Consider the following 15,465-nt stretch of genomic DNA (forward strand, 5'->3'; position numbering starts at 1 on the left):
TGTCTTTTCCTCAATCTTCATTTGTACATCTATAAGCTGAAATGTGGAATATTTAATAACCGGTCACATACCAGTACCTGGAAGCTCTCTTTGATAGCTGCCATCAATAAACAGTTTGACAGTAATAGTTTTCAGAAACATAAATGTGCTACATTACAGCCACCAGAGATAAATATTTTAAATAAATACTGAGCCAGTCTGCTTAACCAAACTACACTACACAAACCCAACACCAGACTTCCGACATCACAAACAAGTTAGGGATAAGGGCTTCAGGGGATAGTTCACCCAAGTGAAAATTCTCTCATTTACTCACCCTCATGCAATCCCATTTGTGTATGACTTGCTTCTGCAGAACACAAATCATGATTTTTAGAAGAATATTTCAGCTCTATTGGTCCATACAATGCAAGTGAATAGGTGCCAAAATTGTGATGCTCCAAAAGCAAATAAAAGCATCATAAAAGTACTTCATACAATTCCAGTGTTTTAATCCATGTCATGATAGGTGTGGGTGAGAAACAGATCAATATTAAGATAGACATTTTTCTCCCTGCCTGGTAGGGGGCGATATGCATGAATAATGTGAATCACCAAAAAGTTAAAGCAGAGATTGACTGACAGGTAGAGAATTTATTGTAAAAAAAAAAAAAAAAAAAAACTTAAATATTGATCTGTTTCTTACCCACACCTATCATATCGCTTCTGAATATATGTATTTAAATAGTGGAGTCTTTTGGATTACACAGAATTGTGATTTTTTTGGAGCTTCAAAACTCTGGCACCCATTCACTAGCATTGTATGGACCAAAAGAGCTGAAATTCTTCTAAAAATCTTAAAGTTCAGCAGATGAAAAAGTCATACACATCTGGGATGGCATTAGGGTAAGTAAATGAGAGAATTTTCATTTTTGGGTAAACTATTCCTTTTAGTGGGCACAGCAGTTTTAAACTTTTAAAAATAAGTTTAACAAACTAAAATCACAGTTCTCATTGTGTGAATTGTGTGTGAAGGTGTAATACCAGCAGTACTCCACAAAGAAAAAAAGACACATGGACTACATCAAGTTTGGGCTTTTTTTTTATTTTATTTATTTGTGTTACAAAGTCAAAAAGGTGGTCCTTTACTTGCCAGGGAGGATGATGCCATCATACTGAAAAGAGACAGAAAAGTGTTGGTAAGTTCATGACAGCAGAAAACACTAAAGATTGGACAGATGCTCAGAAAATACTCAAGAGTTAGTCAGAGACATTTTAATAGCCTTGGAAACCTTTTTTTCCCCCCAGAACTATCATCAATATTACCAGTAAGCTGAGAAAATCTTGATCTGAACAAGCTACAATTCAGAATTTGGACTTCTAAACTAATCCCTACATTAAAACTTATTTAAAATCATAATGAACAGCACAACTTCACAGATAGCTTTTACTAAGAGGACACTTCCCTGGTACAATTTTTAAACTTTTTAAAAGGCCTTCATAAAATTGGCCACGGGACAGTTATGGGTGATGTGTGCTTTTTAACCCATCGTGCCATGAAAAATAAGGCTGAGTTTACAAGTGGTTGGAATGCACTGAGCAACTGCAACTAGTTTTACACACCCATTTTTGAGCATTCTCTTCAAGTGAAAGAGTGAAAAACATTACCTTCATCAATATTACAGCTACTAGTGCAAAGTTATCCCAGCTTTTCATGATTGTAAAAAACACATAGGTTGAAAACCAGAACCTATGCACCCAAATCAATGCAAATGACCTTTTAAACTGTAAGAGGAGGCTTGGCACACTGTACAGCAAGCCAAACAAGGTCAGCAGGCTGTGCTTGCACTTCAAGCACATTCACACTATACCAAGGCTATTTAGCTTAACAGCAGATGTGCTAGAACATAAACCGTTTAGGAATCTGGGGTCAGGGTGGCTACTAAGTGTTTAAAACAAAACCTTCTGTTGGAACCAGCGCATGGCCTCCTCCTTGCGGATGCGGTGCTTGGCACCAATGCGGCCCTGCTTCCTCTTTTTGTCTGCAATACTGAAACCAGGTCTGCCAAGAACCTACAGAAACAAAGTCAGATTAATACTTAGGGTATGAAATTAACTTTTTTGCAACCACAGTGGCAGGTAAATGACCAATTTTACCAGCCATATATATCCATATTACATATATTCTGTTTATTTCATATTTATATCATACATACATTATCAAACAAACAAACACACACACACACACACACACACACAAATATATAATTTTTTACAATGTTATTTTAGAATATAAAATATAACAATACCATTGGCTATTATTATCATCATATGATAATTTGCAACATACAAATGCAGGAAAAAGAGTAGGCAAGCACAGAATAGAAACCTCTTGGTCAAGAACCATTTCTGAGACTGTACTGAATTATGACACACATGACAATTCACTGTCATGTCACTGCATGTAATTTGATTGTGCATCCTGAGATGGCCTGAGATCATATGCAGCATTCTCATAGATGACAACATACTAGCAAATTGTTCCCAGATGACTGACAGAGAAGTGGGAACTCATATGCGCATGTTCCGTGAGAAGTGCTCAAAGCGAACACACAGCCAATCACACACGTGCATCGATGGCTTTTCTTCTGCTCTTCAAAATATAATCAAGTGTGCTTCTTCAAACACGCATCTTGGTGTCTAAAGGCATTTCTTGTCATATGCAACTCCGAGGCACCTTACAGGTCACCTGCCACAGTGGCATGTAGGGGAGCAAAATTACCTGCCACTGCACATGAAATACCCGCATTTTGTGGGTGACGGTGCTAATTTCTTTCCCTGTTAAGACTACTTCTGCACTTCTACACTCCAGAAACAGGGCCGTATTGGGCACAGTTTCAGGATTCTGCGATTGCCTTTTTTTGCACCCAATCCCTCAAATGATCAAAGAAAATGAATCAATCGTAATTATTCAGTCACTATAAAAAGATTTTAAGATACAAACCCTTAAATATTTTAATAACTGAATACAAGTATACATTTCAGTAGATGCATCAAAAAAAAATTAAATGCTGCCTTCGGAGGCTGTATACGGAGGTCGGATGAAAATAAGGTGCTTTTCAAACTGTTCTGAGACCAGTTTCTTTAAAGGGATAGTGCACCCAAAATTTTTAATTCTCTCATTATTTACTCACCCTCATGATATCTCAGGTGTATGACTTTCTTCACCAGAACACATTTGAAGAAAAATATCTCGGCTCAGTAGGTAGGTCCTTAAAATGCAAGTGGATGGTGATCCGACTTTTGAAGATTTAAAAAAATAAAAAAAAAAATAAAAAAAATCACAGTCAGCATAAACATCATCGATACGACTCTGGCGGTTAAATTAATGTTTTCTTAAGTGATATGATCACTTTTGGTGTGAAAAAAAGATCAATATTGAAGTACTTTTTAACTAAAATCCAACACTTCCGGTAAGCTTCCCTAGAGGGTGGAGATCACGCAGTCTCTAGTGTGACGTATTCGGGATGCCATGTTACAGACGTAGGGCGTTTTCAGACCTGTAGACTGTTTGCTTTGTTCCCGAAACAGGGACTAAATTGTTACAATGTTGCATTTTCTTCTTTGTTCGCTTTCACAAGGCAACATTTCAAAACGGACCAAAACAATGTCAATAAAAGTCACATGTGAGCAAGCTGTCCCCTTACTGGTCACTATGTTTGTTCGCTGTTCCAGGATTAAGCTCATCCATTGATATACTGGTTAAAATTATATGCCTGTAAAAAAAATTAACCATAACAAATTTTAGAGAATTTGAGCGTCGCCAGTTTGTGCTCCAAATACAAATTATCTGTCACTCGGATGGATATGAGTTGTACAGTTTCTGTCATGGTTATTTTTATCCGTCATTAGTTGCTTTTGCATTATTTCTCCATTGAAACATGCCTGTTCTCACAGATCTCTCTCCCTCTCTTGCATGTACACACACACACACACAAACAGCAGAGTAAAGCCATGTAAAATTTTTGTATTTGTCAAAAAAGTTGCTAACGCCGTCCTAGCAGTGTTCTGCCGCTATCCAAAAGAGAAAAAACGATCGTACTAAAATTACCTCAGGAATTATAAAACAGCTCCTATTTTAAATGTGCAATTATATCTCATATAGTTGCCAAAAGTTTAAATCCACGTTTTGATGATGAATTACAGAGAAGTGCTGATCTACAGATGTCTTCTCCAAAGATCCCTCAGTTATGTTCATGGTTTTTATAGGGATATTGTTTGGTTCGTTGGGTCGGTTTGCATTCTCACCACAAGTGAACCGCTCCAGAGTTCATTTGCAATGGGTCCCCGATTGTTTTGGTGTGGATCCGAGTGTGATTGCCGTATTCATATATGACTAAACAAACCGAACCAAGGGAGAAAACACGCCAGGTTCCAAAACAAACGCTCCAAATGACCCAGGTGTGAAAACGCCCATAATCTCACGTTCTCCTCTCAGGTGACGCACCCAGGATAAGCACACAAACACACCATTGAGTGTAATGCAACTAAGCTTCTGTACAGCGTTCCTCCTACTCCGTTGTAAACAGCGCTGATTTTCCATATGTGTTGCGCGTGTCTCTCGTGCCAACGCAATTACCTCACACATGCATTCCACTGCTGACCGTAAGTAATGATTTAAAGTACTTAAATATTTATCTTTTTCGCACCAAAAGCGATCGTATCACTTTAGAAGACATTAATTTAACCGCTGGAGTCATATCGATGACATTTATGCTGACTCAGATTACCATCCACTTGCATTTTAAGGACCTACTGAGCTGAGATATTTTTCTAATTTTCTTCAAATGTGTTCTGGTGAAGAAAGAAAGTTATACACTCATGGGATATCATGAGGGTGAGTAAATGATACGCATTTTCATTTTTGGGTGAACTATCCCTTTAAGAGTGACATTTATTCAAAAACAATTTATTCAGTTGAGCGATTAACTCAAAAGGCAGCAAGTCAGCTGCCTACGTTTTCAGATACAGTCCATGACATTTTTAGGCCTGAAAAAAAAATATTTAATTCCCTGATATTCCCATGTTTTCAATGGGACCCCTGATAAAATTTAAAAAACAGATAACTTAAATGCATAAAACTTCAAGCACTCCTTTAAACTTTGAAGATTTAGGTCCAAGCCAAAGTAAATGGGCTAGGTGTTCTTTATTGATCCAAAAGGAGATATTCATGTAACTCACCACGTAAAAGTCCAAGCCGTAGATTCCAATGCTAGGGTCGTACTTGATGCCCAAATCAATGTGCTCCTGGATACCAAAGCCAAAGTTTCCTGTGTCTGAGAAGTTGTTCTTTCTCAACTCGTACTCGCGCACCTAGACATAACATACAAAAATGAATATGCGAAGTAGTTCCTCTTTTCAAAAATGTCTTGATAAAACCAATTTAATTTACAAACTTTACAATCAGAGAGCCCACTACATACACACCTACTGGTAATTTCCTTTTAACGGTTTAGTTTGTGGGAAATAATTCACATACATGTCTTAGGTGTTTTCACACCTGGTCCATTTCAGGCGTCTGAGTGAGGTTCGTGGGATTTTTGGCCCATAGGTGAACACTCCAAACAATCTCAGACCCCTTTATAGCAAACCGAGACCATCTCGGGAGGTGGTCTAAGTGAGGTTCGCTTGCAGCCTGCGGTTCGGTTCGCTAATAATGTGCATTGTGAACAAAGCGCTCCCAGCTCACTTGATTTTCCTATTCACTTAATACCAAAACATGTTTGGCCCTGACAGGCTACCGTACACGAGTAATGACATGCACAGAAGAGACACGATGAGCTGTGTACTCTGTTTCTATGGAGATAACAGAGTTGCTGATAAAAACTATTTAAACATCACAAAACAAACTCAAATCTTTCTTCAGTGTTCTGTGCAAATGAAGACTTGAGGGTTTAAACGGACCGCATTGGAATGGCGCGTGACACTTAAGAGCTATTGTTTTCAATGAATGGAAGTAACCTGAGGCTGTCAATTGATAAAACCATGATCGATCCTATTATGTTGGTAATATGACAAATCTACCATGATTCAAGATTAAATTTCTTGAATTTTGCCTCTAAATACAGTATTTATATATAAAATACAATGCATTCAGTGTAATGCATTGCTGTTCCCTTTTAATGTATAAATACAAGATGTTATATTTACATTATGTAACAGTTAATTTTTGATGCAGAAGATCAATAAAATGTTTTACTGAACTAAGACACCTGTACTCATATTCATTTTAAACATTTAATAATCTTACAAGTTAATAAGCAGAGCTAACTGTACACTTAGTTTTTAATAAAACCATTTTAATAATAATCGGAAATTATGTCTTTTAAAAAGTGGTCTGGATTTCACAAAAACACCACCACGCGAATGCAAAATGGACTGAGACCCTGTAATGGGTCAAGTGGACCAAAAAGAGATGAGCCCACTTTCAAGATCACAGACAGCAAAGAGAACTGGGTCCTTTTTCACTCGGTCCACTTTGGGTGCTTTCACACTGGCAGTTTATTTTGAAACACAGCACGGTTCTCATGAACAATTGGTAATGTGAAAGCTGTCATGCGGACCGGCGAGCGGTACCGAACCAGAGACTACCTGTAAGAGGTGGTCTGAGTTCGGCTGCAATGGAAATGTACTGCGATTGAAAGCAACTCGGACTCGGGTGCGCACTCGTTCAGGAAGTAAAGTAACCTGCGCATGCGTTTTAGCCAATGATGACATCTATCTATACACCTTATAAATACTATATATAAATACTATTATAGGTTATAAATACAGGATATAATAGGAGATGACAGTGGCGATAACTTCACCTTGGACACGAGCGCTAGTAAGCATGCAGTGTAAACAAAGATGCCAATGAATTCCTTGCAATCAGCTGTCTCCTCAAAAAACAGCGTTTGTGAGCAGCAGCAAGCTGCCTTCCCCTGGACATTTGATGAGTTATGCCACGAAGCGCACATATACGCAGTTGTTGTTCACTCTGCTGTGCATAATGGCACCAAAATAACAAAAAAACAAAAAGTATGACGAGTCGCGTTGTGTTCTCCATGCGTGTTTGTGATGACGTAAGATGAACGCAAATGGACCGGGGTTCGATAGAATCAAGTGAGTGTGAAACCAGACCAACGCTGCGGGGGGCACCGGGAACAGTCGCACTCGGAATCGGACCGCAGCAAACGTGCCCAGTGTGAAAGCCCCCTTTGGTCCACTTAAAGGGGTCTGAGTTTAGCTCTTGTAAAGAGGACGCATGTGTGAAAACACCCTTATATGGCCCTGGCAAACCGGTCCTATTTTAATTCACCGTATTTCTCAGGAGTTAATTTCTGCACTAATCTCACCTTCAGTCCCTTCTCCAGGATTTCCTCAGCCTTGGCTCCACGAACAGTGCAGTGGACTGCAATCTTTTCATTTCTACGAATACCAAAGGATCGCACAGTGTAGCGGGCTGAGAGGGAGAAGAGAGTTAAAATTAGTGAAGGACAACCTTGCAAAGACAGACAACTTAGTCTACCCACTGTCACATTAAAACTGGGTAGCAGAATAAAGCACAATCAAGAGTTTTTCCACTAGTAAGACATGAGGAAAAGAATCAAAGCTACCCTTGGAGAAGACAGGAGTCTGGCCTGTCAGCTGTTCCAGAACCTTGGCAGCACGGGTCAGTCTGTCACCACTCTCACCTACACAGATGTTCAGGCACAGCTTGCGGATGCGCAGCTCCTTCATGGGGTTCTCCTTCTTCTCGCTCTGGTCCTGTACAACGAAATACATAACAACGATTAGCTGTCATGATGACAGCAATGTTCCATCACAAACACTGAATTGATCATGTAATCGCATGTATCAGACGTAAAGCACATAAATGCATAGATGGAAGTTCTGTATTACTACTATATTCTGACTAATGCAGCGCTTGTTGATAAGATTGTGAAACACAGCACGTTATTTCTCTGAGACAAGATTTCAACTTTGATGAACCAGTAGCAATTTAAATCCCTAATATACACTGCAATCTCAGGGAAAACTTGCAAGTTACTCCTCTAAACGCCAAAACACTGTTGTATTTTGGACATAGGTCCAAATCAAACATGTCCGGACATATCCGACTTTTGGAGAGCTGTTTATACGGCAACGTACGCCGGTAAACCGTAATTTTTTACACTTTTATCTTTAATGAAACGGGCGGGCTGTTCTTCCGGACACAGTTATTTCAATGGAAGCACGTTATGTATTCAAGTAAGCACATATCCAACTTTATGCTAGTCAATTACTTGCCGTTTCGGCATTAAAGCACACTCTGAAGGCAACTCCTGACAGTCAGAATATTTAACACATCTAAACGTTCCGGCCATAAATAATCACACAGATCTACTTGTCAGAGTGAGACCAATTAATTGAGGTGTGTTTCTCTTTAATACTGCCTCAAAACAAGCAGATGTTTGTTGATTTCAATAATACACCATTATGTTCACAGTTTCTGCTCTACTCACCGCCATGTTTGAGCACAAAAAAAAGGACGTTGTACTTCCGGCGCAGAAAATTTATACTGCGTTTTTTTGCATCCATAGTACTACAGCGCCCATCAGGCTTTGCGCGGGAACTTCCGTTCACACACAGTTCTCGGCTGGACAGGATGTGGCTGGCGATATTTAGGCAATAAGTGTACTATAACCCTGCTATCATTACCTGCTACTGAAGGAGAGGAAAAATATATTGTTAAAATTGTTTCTAATTACCTGAGTGTTTAAGCTGTGTTGTGTGTAGCACAGCATTATTGTACATACTTTTCCAAGGCTGTCACCCACATGAACAATTCACCTGATAATGAAACTTATGTCAAGATTTACTCACCCCTTAGGTCATTCCAAACCTGTTGCTGTTCATTTTCCCATGTTACATTTTTAAGAATCCTTACACTGCTCTTTTCCATATAACAGCAGTTAATATAAGGTGACCAGATTTCTGAAATGAAAAACGGGGACATTTCAAGTTCAGTGGTCAATAGGTCATTGAAATTTCATGTTATTAAAAAAGGGGACAAATTGGATTTTATGTATTTTGACCATGGTGAATGTGGTGATGTGCTGAACTATGCACTGTAAGAAATTATTTTGGCTGAACTTAAAGTAACTTGGTTGCCTCAATTTTGAGTTCATTTAAAATAAAATTTGATAATAAAATAAAATAATAATAATTTGAATAAAAGGGTATAGTAAATAACAATTAGTGGAGTTTTTTTTATTTATTTATTTATTTATTTATTTATTTTATACATTATATCAGTGCATTGCCATTGTGCCATTAGTTTACTCAATAAAACGTCTCGGGTACGTATGTAACCTTGGTTCCCTGAGACGAAGGCAACGAGACATTGCGTTTGCTAATGCGTGGGGAGTGTCCTTCAACACAACCTAGTTGAAACCTCTCTACAATAACGCCAATATTCTAATATTGGCTATGGTGTTTGTGTCCCGCCCTTTTAGGTGCGAAGCTGTTCGCTATAAAAGCAGGCGTACAATCACCATTCCTCAGAATTTTCTGACTGAGGGTCAAGGAGTGCACCGCTTGCGCCTCAAAAGAACTTGGAGTCTTGTAGTGCGGCCAGCGTTTGCAATGTCTCGTTCCCTTCGTCTCAGGGAATCGAGGTTATGTACGTAACCGAGATGTTCCCTTACGACTCAGTACACTTGACCTTGCATTTGCTAACGCATATGGGGAACGGAATCCCATCACACTGCACTACACAACATAACCTTCCAGAGAGGAAACATGACGCTGCAGTCCCGCGGGACGGCGACCGACATAAGTATGCTGCAAGTGAGTGAAACCTCATGTTGGCCAGTAGGGGAGCACTCAGAATTAATATATAAACTATAGCCATATAGTATGAATTAACCCCTTCACAAACCCAGTCGGAAGGGAGTTTATTTATAATGAAAGTGCTTGTGACTTTAAGGTAAATTACAACAACCTGAATGCAGGTGGTTGTGTAAAATGATGGGGAGTCTGTACTTAAAGGGAGGGGCATAAGTATATGTTTGGCAAACTAAATAGCAAGCACTCTAAATAGAGAGGACTTGTGAAGAGAGAGACGTTACTTCTAGGTTGTAAAACCTTGCGAATGTGTTTTGAGAATACCATCCTGCTGCAAAACATGTCTTGTAAAGATACACCATTCGTCCATGCCCATGAGGAGGCCATACCTCTAGTTGGGCAAATTATACACTGTGACTCGTATGCCAGGACAATTGCATCAATGATCCAGTGAGAATGTATTTGCTTGGAGACGGACATTCCTTTCGTGCATCCTCCATAGCACACAAAGAGCTGATCGGAGCTGATTACCGAGTTTTTGCAGTCTTTGTATGTTCATACATGATATGATGCACCACTCACCATTGGGAAGTGGTTGTGTTGACCAAGACAGAGCGGGAGCGGGCCGGTTGTGATGAAGTACTGCTCCATTTTGGCATAAAATGTCTCATAGCCTGTGAGTGTTGCTGAGTCGTGACATACTGCTCAGCAATTCTATTCACAGAGCCTCCGAAAAGGCTGGCTGGAGACACTGGAGCATAAAATAGAGCGGCTTTTCCCAAGTCACGCATTTCTGTGAGGGTCAGCCAGATGTGACAATAAAAAAACAACAGGTTGCTCATTGACTTGCCAGTGGCCTGGGCAGTGACTTTCGTGGCTCACAGCACTAAGACCATAGTAGTGTGGAGCTCTTTGAACATCTCTGGATCGTAGACTTGCTCATCCATTTGTTTGAGGAGCTTAGCTTGGAAAACTTGGAGCACCGTCATCGTGTAGAGTCCTGAACCAGTTTGGCCTGCCACAGAGTATGCTCTTCCAGTCAGTGTGGATGTTAGTCGACACAGCTTAGAAAGATGAACGGGGCATGACTTCCACGCCCTGCTACCCGCCGGGCAGAGGTGTGTCGCTACCGCCTCTTTGAAGGGGGGTAGTTGGGCATAACTGTTTTCTTCCCTGTAAGCCACATTAGAGAGGATGTAATCGTTGCGCAGGTAAGCTGAAAAGGGCACACGCCAGGATTTTGACAGTTCATTATGAACTTCAGGGAAGATCGGGGAAGATCTACAGGATGCGGTCGCTTTACGGCATCCGGACACACCGTTTGTCCATGCCCATGAGGAGGCTGAGCATTGCTTTAACACCAATTGGGCAAATTAAAATTTGTATTTGATCAGACAGTCTGAACTGGTGGGTGCACTCAACATATGCGTGTAGCACCCACACAGGTCATAACAAATGCAAGGATTGTTCCTCATCTGAATTAAATGGAGGAGGGAAGGAGGCTTGAAGGTGAACCACCTGCGCTCTGAAGGGTGTGGTTAGAACCTTAGGCAAATAAACTTTTCTGGGTTTGATAGTGGCTTTGAAAGACTGGGGCCAAACTCCAGACATGAATTGTCATTTGATAGTGCATGTAAGTCACAGATCTGTATTACTGAGCCCAGAGCCAGCAGTTATGCAGTGTTAATGAAGAGCACAAATCAACAGAGTCCAAAGGCTCAAATGGGGGCCCTGTGAGCGCTTTTAGGACCAAAGTTAGGTCCCAAGTCGGGACTGTAGCCGGCCGAGGTGGATTTAATCATGTTGCTCCTCTAAGGAACTTTATGATTAAATCATGTTTGCGTATAGTGGCACCAGCTTCAGGTGCGTTATGAGCAGATATAATCGGCACATAAACTTTGAGCATTGATGGAGTGAGTCCTGCGTCTAATCACTCTTAAAGAAATATGAGAATTTCATGTATGGGCCAGTTGCTCTAGGCGGTTGACATGTTATGGCCGTTTTGCACCTGTTTCCAGGTGTTGAAAGTCGGGCACCTATTACACACCATGCCCCAACCTGTGTTGGATGCATTTGTGGTCAGCATTTTCTTTCTGAAACTTGACCCAGCATAACACCTTGTTTGTAGAAGGCTGGCGCTGTCCATGGTGCTAGAGCAGCCAGACAGTGGCGAGTTACCACAATGCACGTGAAAATGAAATGACTTCAGTGGTAATGTTTTTTCAGTTTGAACTGAAACAGACACAGAAGAATGGTCTGTACATGCTCGTTCATGAGGTGCACATGCATGAACTCCTAAAAAGGAGATTTACTGGCTGGGGAAAAGTGTGCTTTTCGCCCAGTTGACATTAGACCAGATTTTCCATATGGCAAAGCAGAAAGTCTCTGTGTTCGCTCAGTAGTGCATCTGATTGGCTAGTAATAACCAATCGCTGAGGTAATTCAAAACACACACACACCGTTCATTTTCAATGGGGCGAGCGCAGCATCGATACATTTCTTCAATGTGCGGGGAGCCAGAGACAGACTGAAATGAAGTACTTTAAATTGATACGAAGTTCCCTCGAATGCAAATCTAAAAAGCTGCCTGTATTGCGGCATAATTGGTACATCAAGTACACGTCCTTCAGATCTATTGACTCAAATCAGTCCCGAGGACAGATGTGCAATAAGATCTGTTTCTGAGTTAACATTTTGAATGGGCGCATCGCAAGCGTGCGATTCAAACGTCTCAGAACTAGAATGGGCTGAAGCCCGCGTCCTTCTCTAGAATGAGGAAATAATGGCTGTAAATCCCACTGTGTGTCGCAGTCTGTGCACGCAACACCGGAATTTCGTGTGGTCGGACCACAGATTGTACTCGATCATTGTAAACACCAGCTCTGACACACCTGTGAGGAATTGCCACGTATTCGCGCAGCGGGACAGCAGGCTTATTAATTCACATGAAACAACCTCTATCGCACTCTTTGCAAGAAGATTGTGTATTTCAGCTCGTCACACCGGCGTGTCTTCAGACGGAACCGTGGAAGACAGAACACTGTTGAAACTGGGCGGCCGATGTGTAAAATTGGATCATATAATCATGTTTGATCATTTTTTTTTAGCACCCAATCGGAATGCATGTAAGAGCTCACCACGCATCCACGTAACGGGACAGAGGTCAATTTGGTATGTTCATAACATGATATTATGCGCCGCTCACCATTGGGAAGCAGTTGCACATAATGTAAGGCTTTGAAGAGGGAAAGCTCTTTATTGAAAAAGTGTGAGCGTCTCGTGCATGTGCAACGAGCACTGTAATCTTTTTGCAATCTTTGTAATTCATTACAAGATATAATGCGCCATTTACCATTAGGAAGTGGTTGTACAAAATATGTGGGCTTGAAGTGGGAAAGCCCTTTATTGAAATAGTGTGAGAGTCTCGTGCAAGGGATGTATTCATTTTACAATCTTTGTATGTTCATACATGATATAATGCACCGCTTACCATTGGGAAGCGGTCGTGCATAATGTGTGGGCTTTGGAGTGGGAAAGCCCTTATTGAAAATGTGTGAGCGTCTCGTGTGAGCACTGTACTCTTTTTGCAATCTTTGTATGTTCATACATGATATAATGCACCACTGACCATTGGGAAGCAGTTGTGCATAATGTGCAAACTTTATTGCATGTGATTAATGTGAGACAGAAAAAACAACATATTGAACAACAATATTCCTTTCCCGACAAACAGCAGTGGGAATAGGGGAATAGTATCGTATGTCAGGAGTGCTTTGCTGCGTGGGGGGTTCTTCCCGTCGGCGCAGGGCTTGCGCTGAGGCGGCTGCCTTCGTTTGGGCCATGGCTTGTATGGTTTTAACAGCGGCTTGGTGTGACATTTGGTAGCGCTGAGGCAGCTGGTGTAGGGTTTTAGCTGGGCACTGGACCAAGACAGAGTGATAGCGGGCCGGTTGTGATGAAGTACTGCTCCGTTTTGGCATAAAATGTCTCATAGCCTGTGAGTGTTGCTGAGTCGTGACGTAGTGCTCAACAATTCTATTCGCAGAGCCTCCGAAAAGTCTGGCTGGAGACACTGGAGAATCAAATAGAGCAGCTTTTCCCAAGTCACGCATTTCTGTGAGGATCAGCCAGATGTGACGATCCAAAAACACCAGGTTGCTCATTGACTTGCCAGTGGCCTGTGCAGTAACTTTTGTGGCTCGCAGCACTAAGACTGTAGTGGTGCGGAGCTCTTTGAATGTCTCTGGATCGTAGCCTTGCTCATCCATTTGTTTGAGGAGCTTAGCTTGGAAAATTTGGAGCACTGTCATCGTGTGGAGTGCTGAACCAGTCTGGCCAGCCACTGAGTATGCTCTTCCAGTCAGTGCAGACGTTAGTCGACATGGCTTAGAAAGATGAATGGGGCATGAGTTCCACGCCCTGCTACCCGCCGGGCAGAGGTGTGCCGCTACCGCCTCTTTCAAGGGGGGGTAGTTGGGCATAACCGTTTCTTCCCCGTGAGCCACATTAGAGAGGATGTAATCATTGTGCGGGCGAGCTGAATAGGGTGCACACCAGGATTTTGACAGTTCGTTATGAACTTCAGGGAAGAATGGGGCAGATCTACAGGACGCGGCTGCTTTACGGCATCCGGACTGCAGGAACCATTCATCAAGGCAAGATTGTGTAGGTTCCTCTGGAGGAGACCAATCGATATTGAGCTCTTCGACCACCCTTGCAAGGGCACGAAGCATCTCCTTGTCAGTGGCACGTACACGCTCCTCGCCCTCGCTGGGGGAAGGGGCAGTAGTTTCATCCAGTGACGGCTCGCCTGATCCAGCAAGTGACATGACATTGTCATCATCCCCAGCGTCAGAACCGTCAAACGAGACAAGGCTGTGCGCTCCTGCGGAGGCTCCTGCGGAGGTTACATGGAGATTGAGGGGCTTGCGGGGCATGTGCCGGCACGAGGACCACCTCAAATTCATCCTGCTCGACCTCGCAGCCCCGCCATGCCTCCTTGTGTGATACCTCGGGTGTCACAGAAGAGTTGGGTGGGAGGGTGCTGGAGGCTGAATCGTCCCTCAGAACGAGGCGATTCACAAGTGAAGCATCTTGAGACTCATGCCCTCAGAGTGAGAGCAGTCTGTCTCCATGATAGCTGACTCTGCATGGGCGCAGCCCAAAATTCACATTTTACAATAATAGTAAAGTCATCAAAACTATGGAATAACATAAATGGAACTATGGGAATTATGTTGTGACTAATCAAAATCCAAAATAAATAAAAACTGTGTTATATTTTAGCATCTTCAAAGTAGTCACCCTTTGCCTAGAATTTGCAGACATGTACTCTTGACATTTTCTCAACTAACTTCTTGAGGTATCACCCTGGGATGCTTTTTAAACAGTATTTAAGAAGTTTCCATCTATGTTGGGCACTTATTGGATGCTTTTCTTTATTATTTGGTCCAAGTCATTAATTTCAAAAACTTTTTTTTTTTATTAAATTTTAGTTTTATAATGAAATAAATTAATATGGTGGCACAAATATATTTTTGTCTACAAAACTAATTTCAAACAATTAAGCATACGCCTTCAGATCAAAAGATTTGTAAGATCATGAAAAACATTTCA

At 41.5% G+C, this 15,465-nt stretch overlaps 1 protein-coding gene across 1 annotated transcript; it reads right to left on the reverse strand.

Annotated features, from left to right (window-relative positions):
- Window positions 1-1,068: 1,068 nt before the first annotated feature.
- Window positions 1,069-7,821, reverse strand: LOC127421391 (60S ribosomal protein L11-like). Its single transcript, XM_051664418.1, has 5 exons — window positions 7,638-7,821; window positions 7,377-7,483; window positions 5,221-5,352; window positions 1,942-2,052; window positions 1,069-1,154 (listed from the first exon to the last, which is right to left on the reverse strand). The coding sequence occupies exons 1-5, from the start codon at window positions 7,804-7,806 to the stop codon at window positions 1,125-1,127; spliced, it is 549 nt and encodes a 182-aa protein (XP_051520378.1). The 5' UTR covers window positions 7,807-7,821; the 3' UTR covers window positions 1,069-1,124.
- Between the last annotated feature and the right edge of the window lie 7,644 nt (window positions 7,822-15,465).

The sequence above is a fragment of the Myxocyprinus asiaticus genome, chromosome 30, assembly GCF_019703515.2.
Source record: "Myxocyprinus asiaticus isolate MX2 ecotype Aquarium Trade chromosome 30, UBuf_Myxa_2, whole genome shotgun sequence".
Lineage (NCBI taxonomy): Eukaryota > Metazoa > Chordata > Actinopteri > Cypriniformes > Catostomidae > Myxocyprinus > Myxocyprinus asiaticus.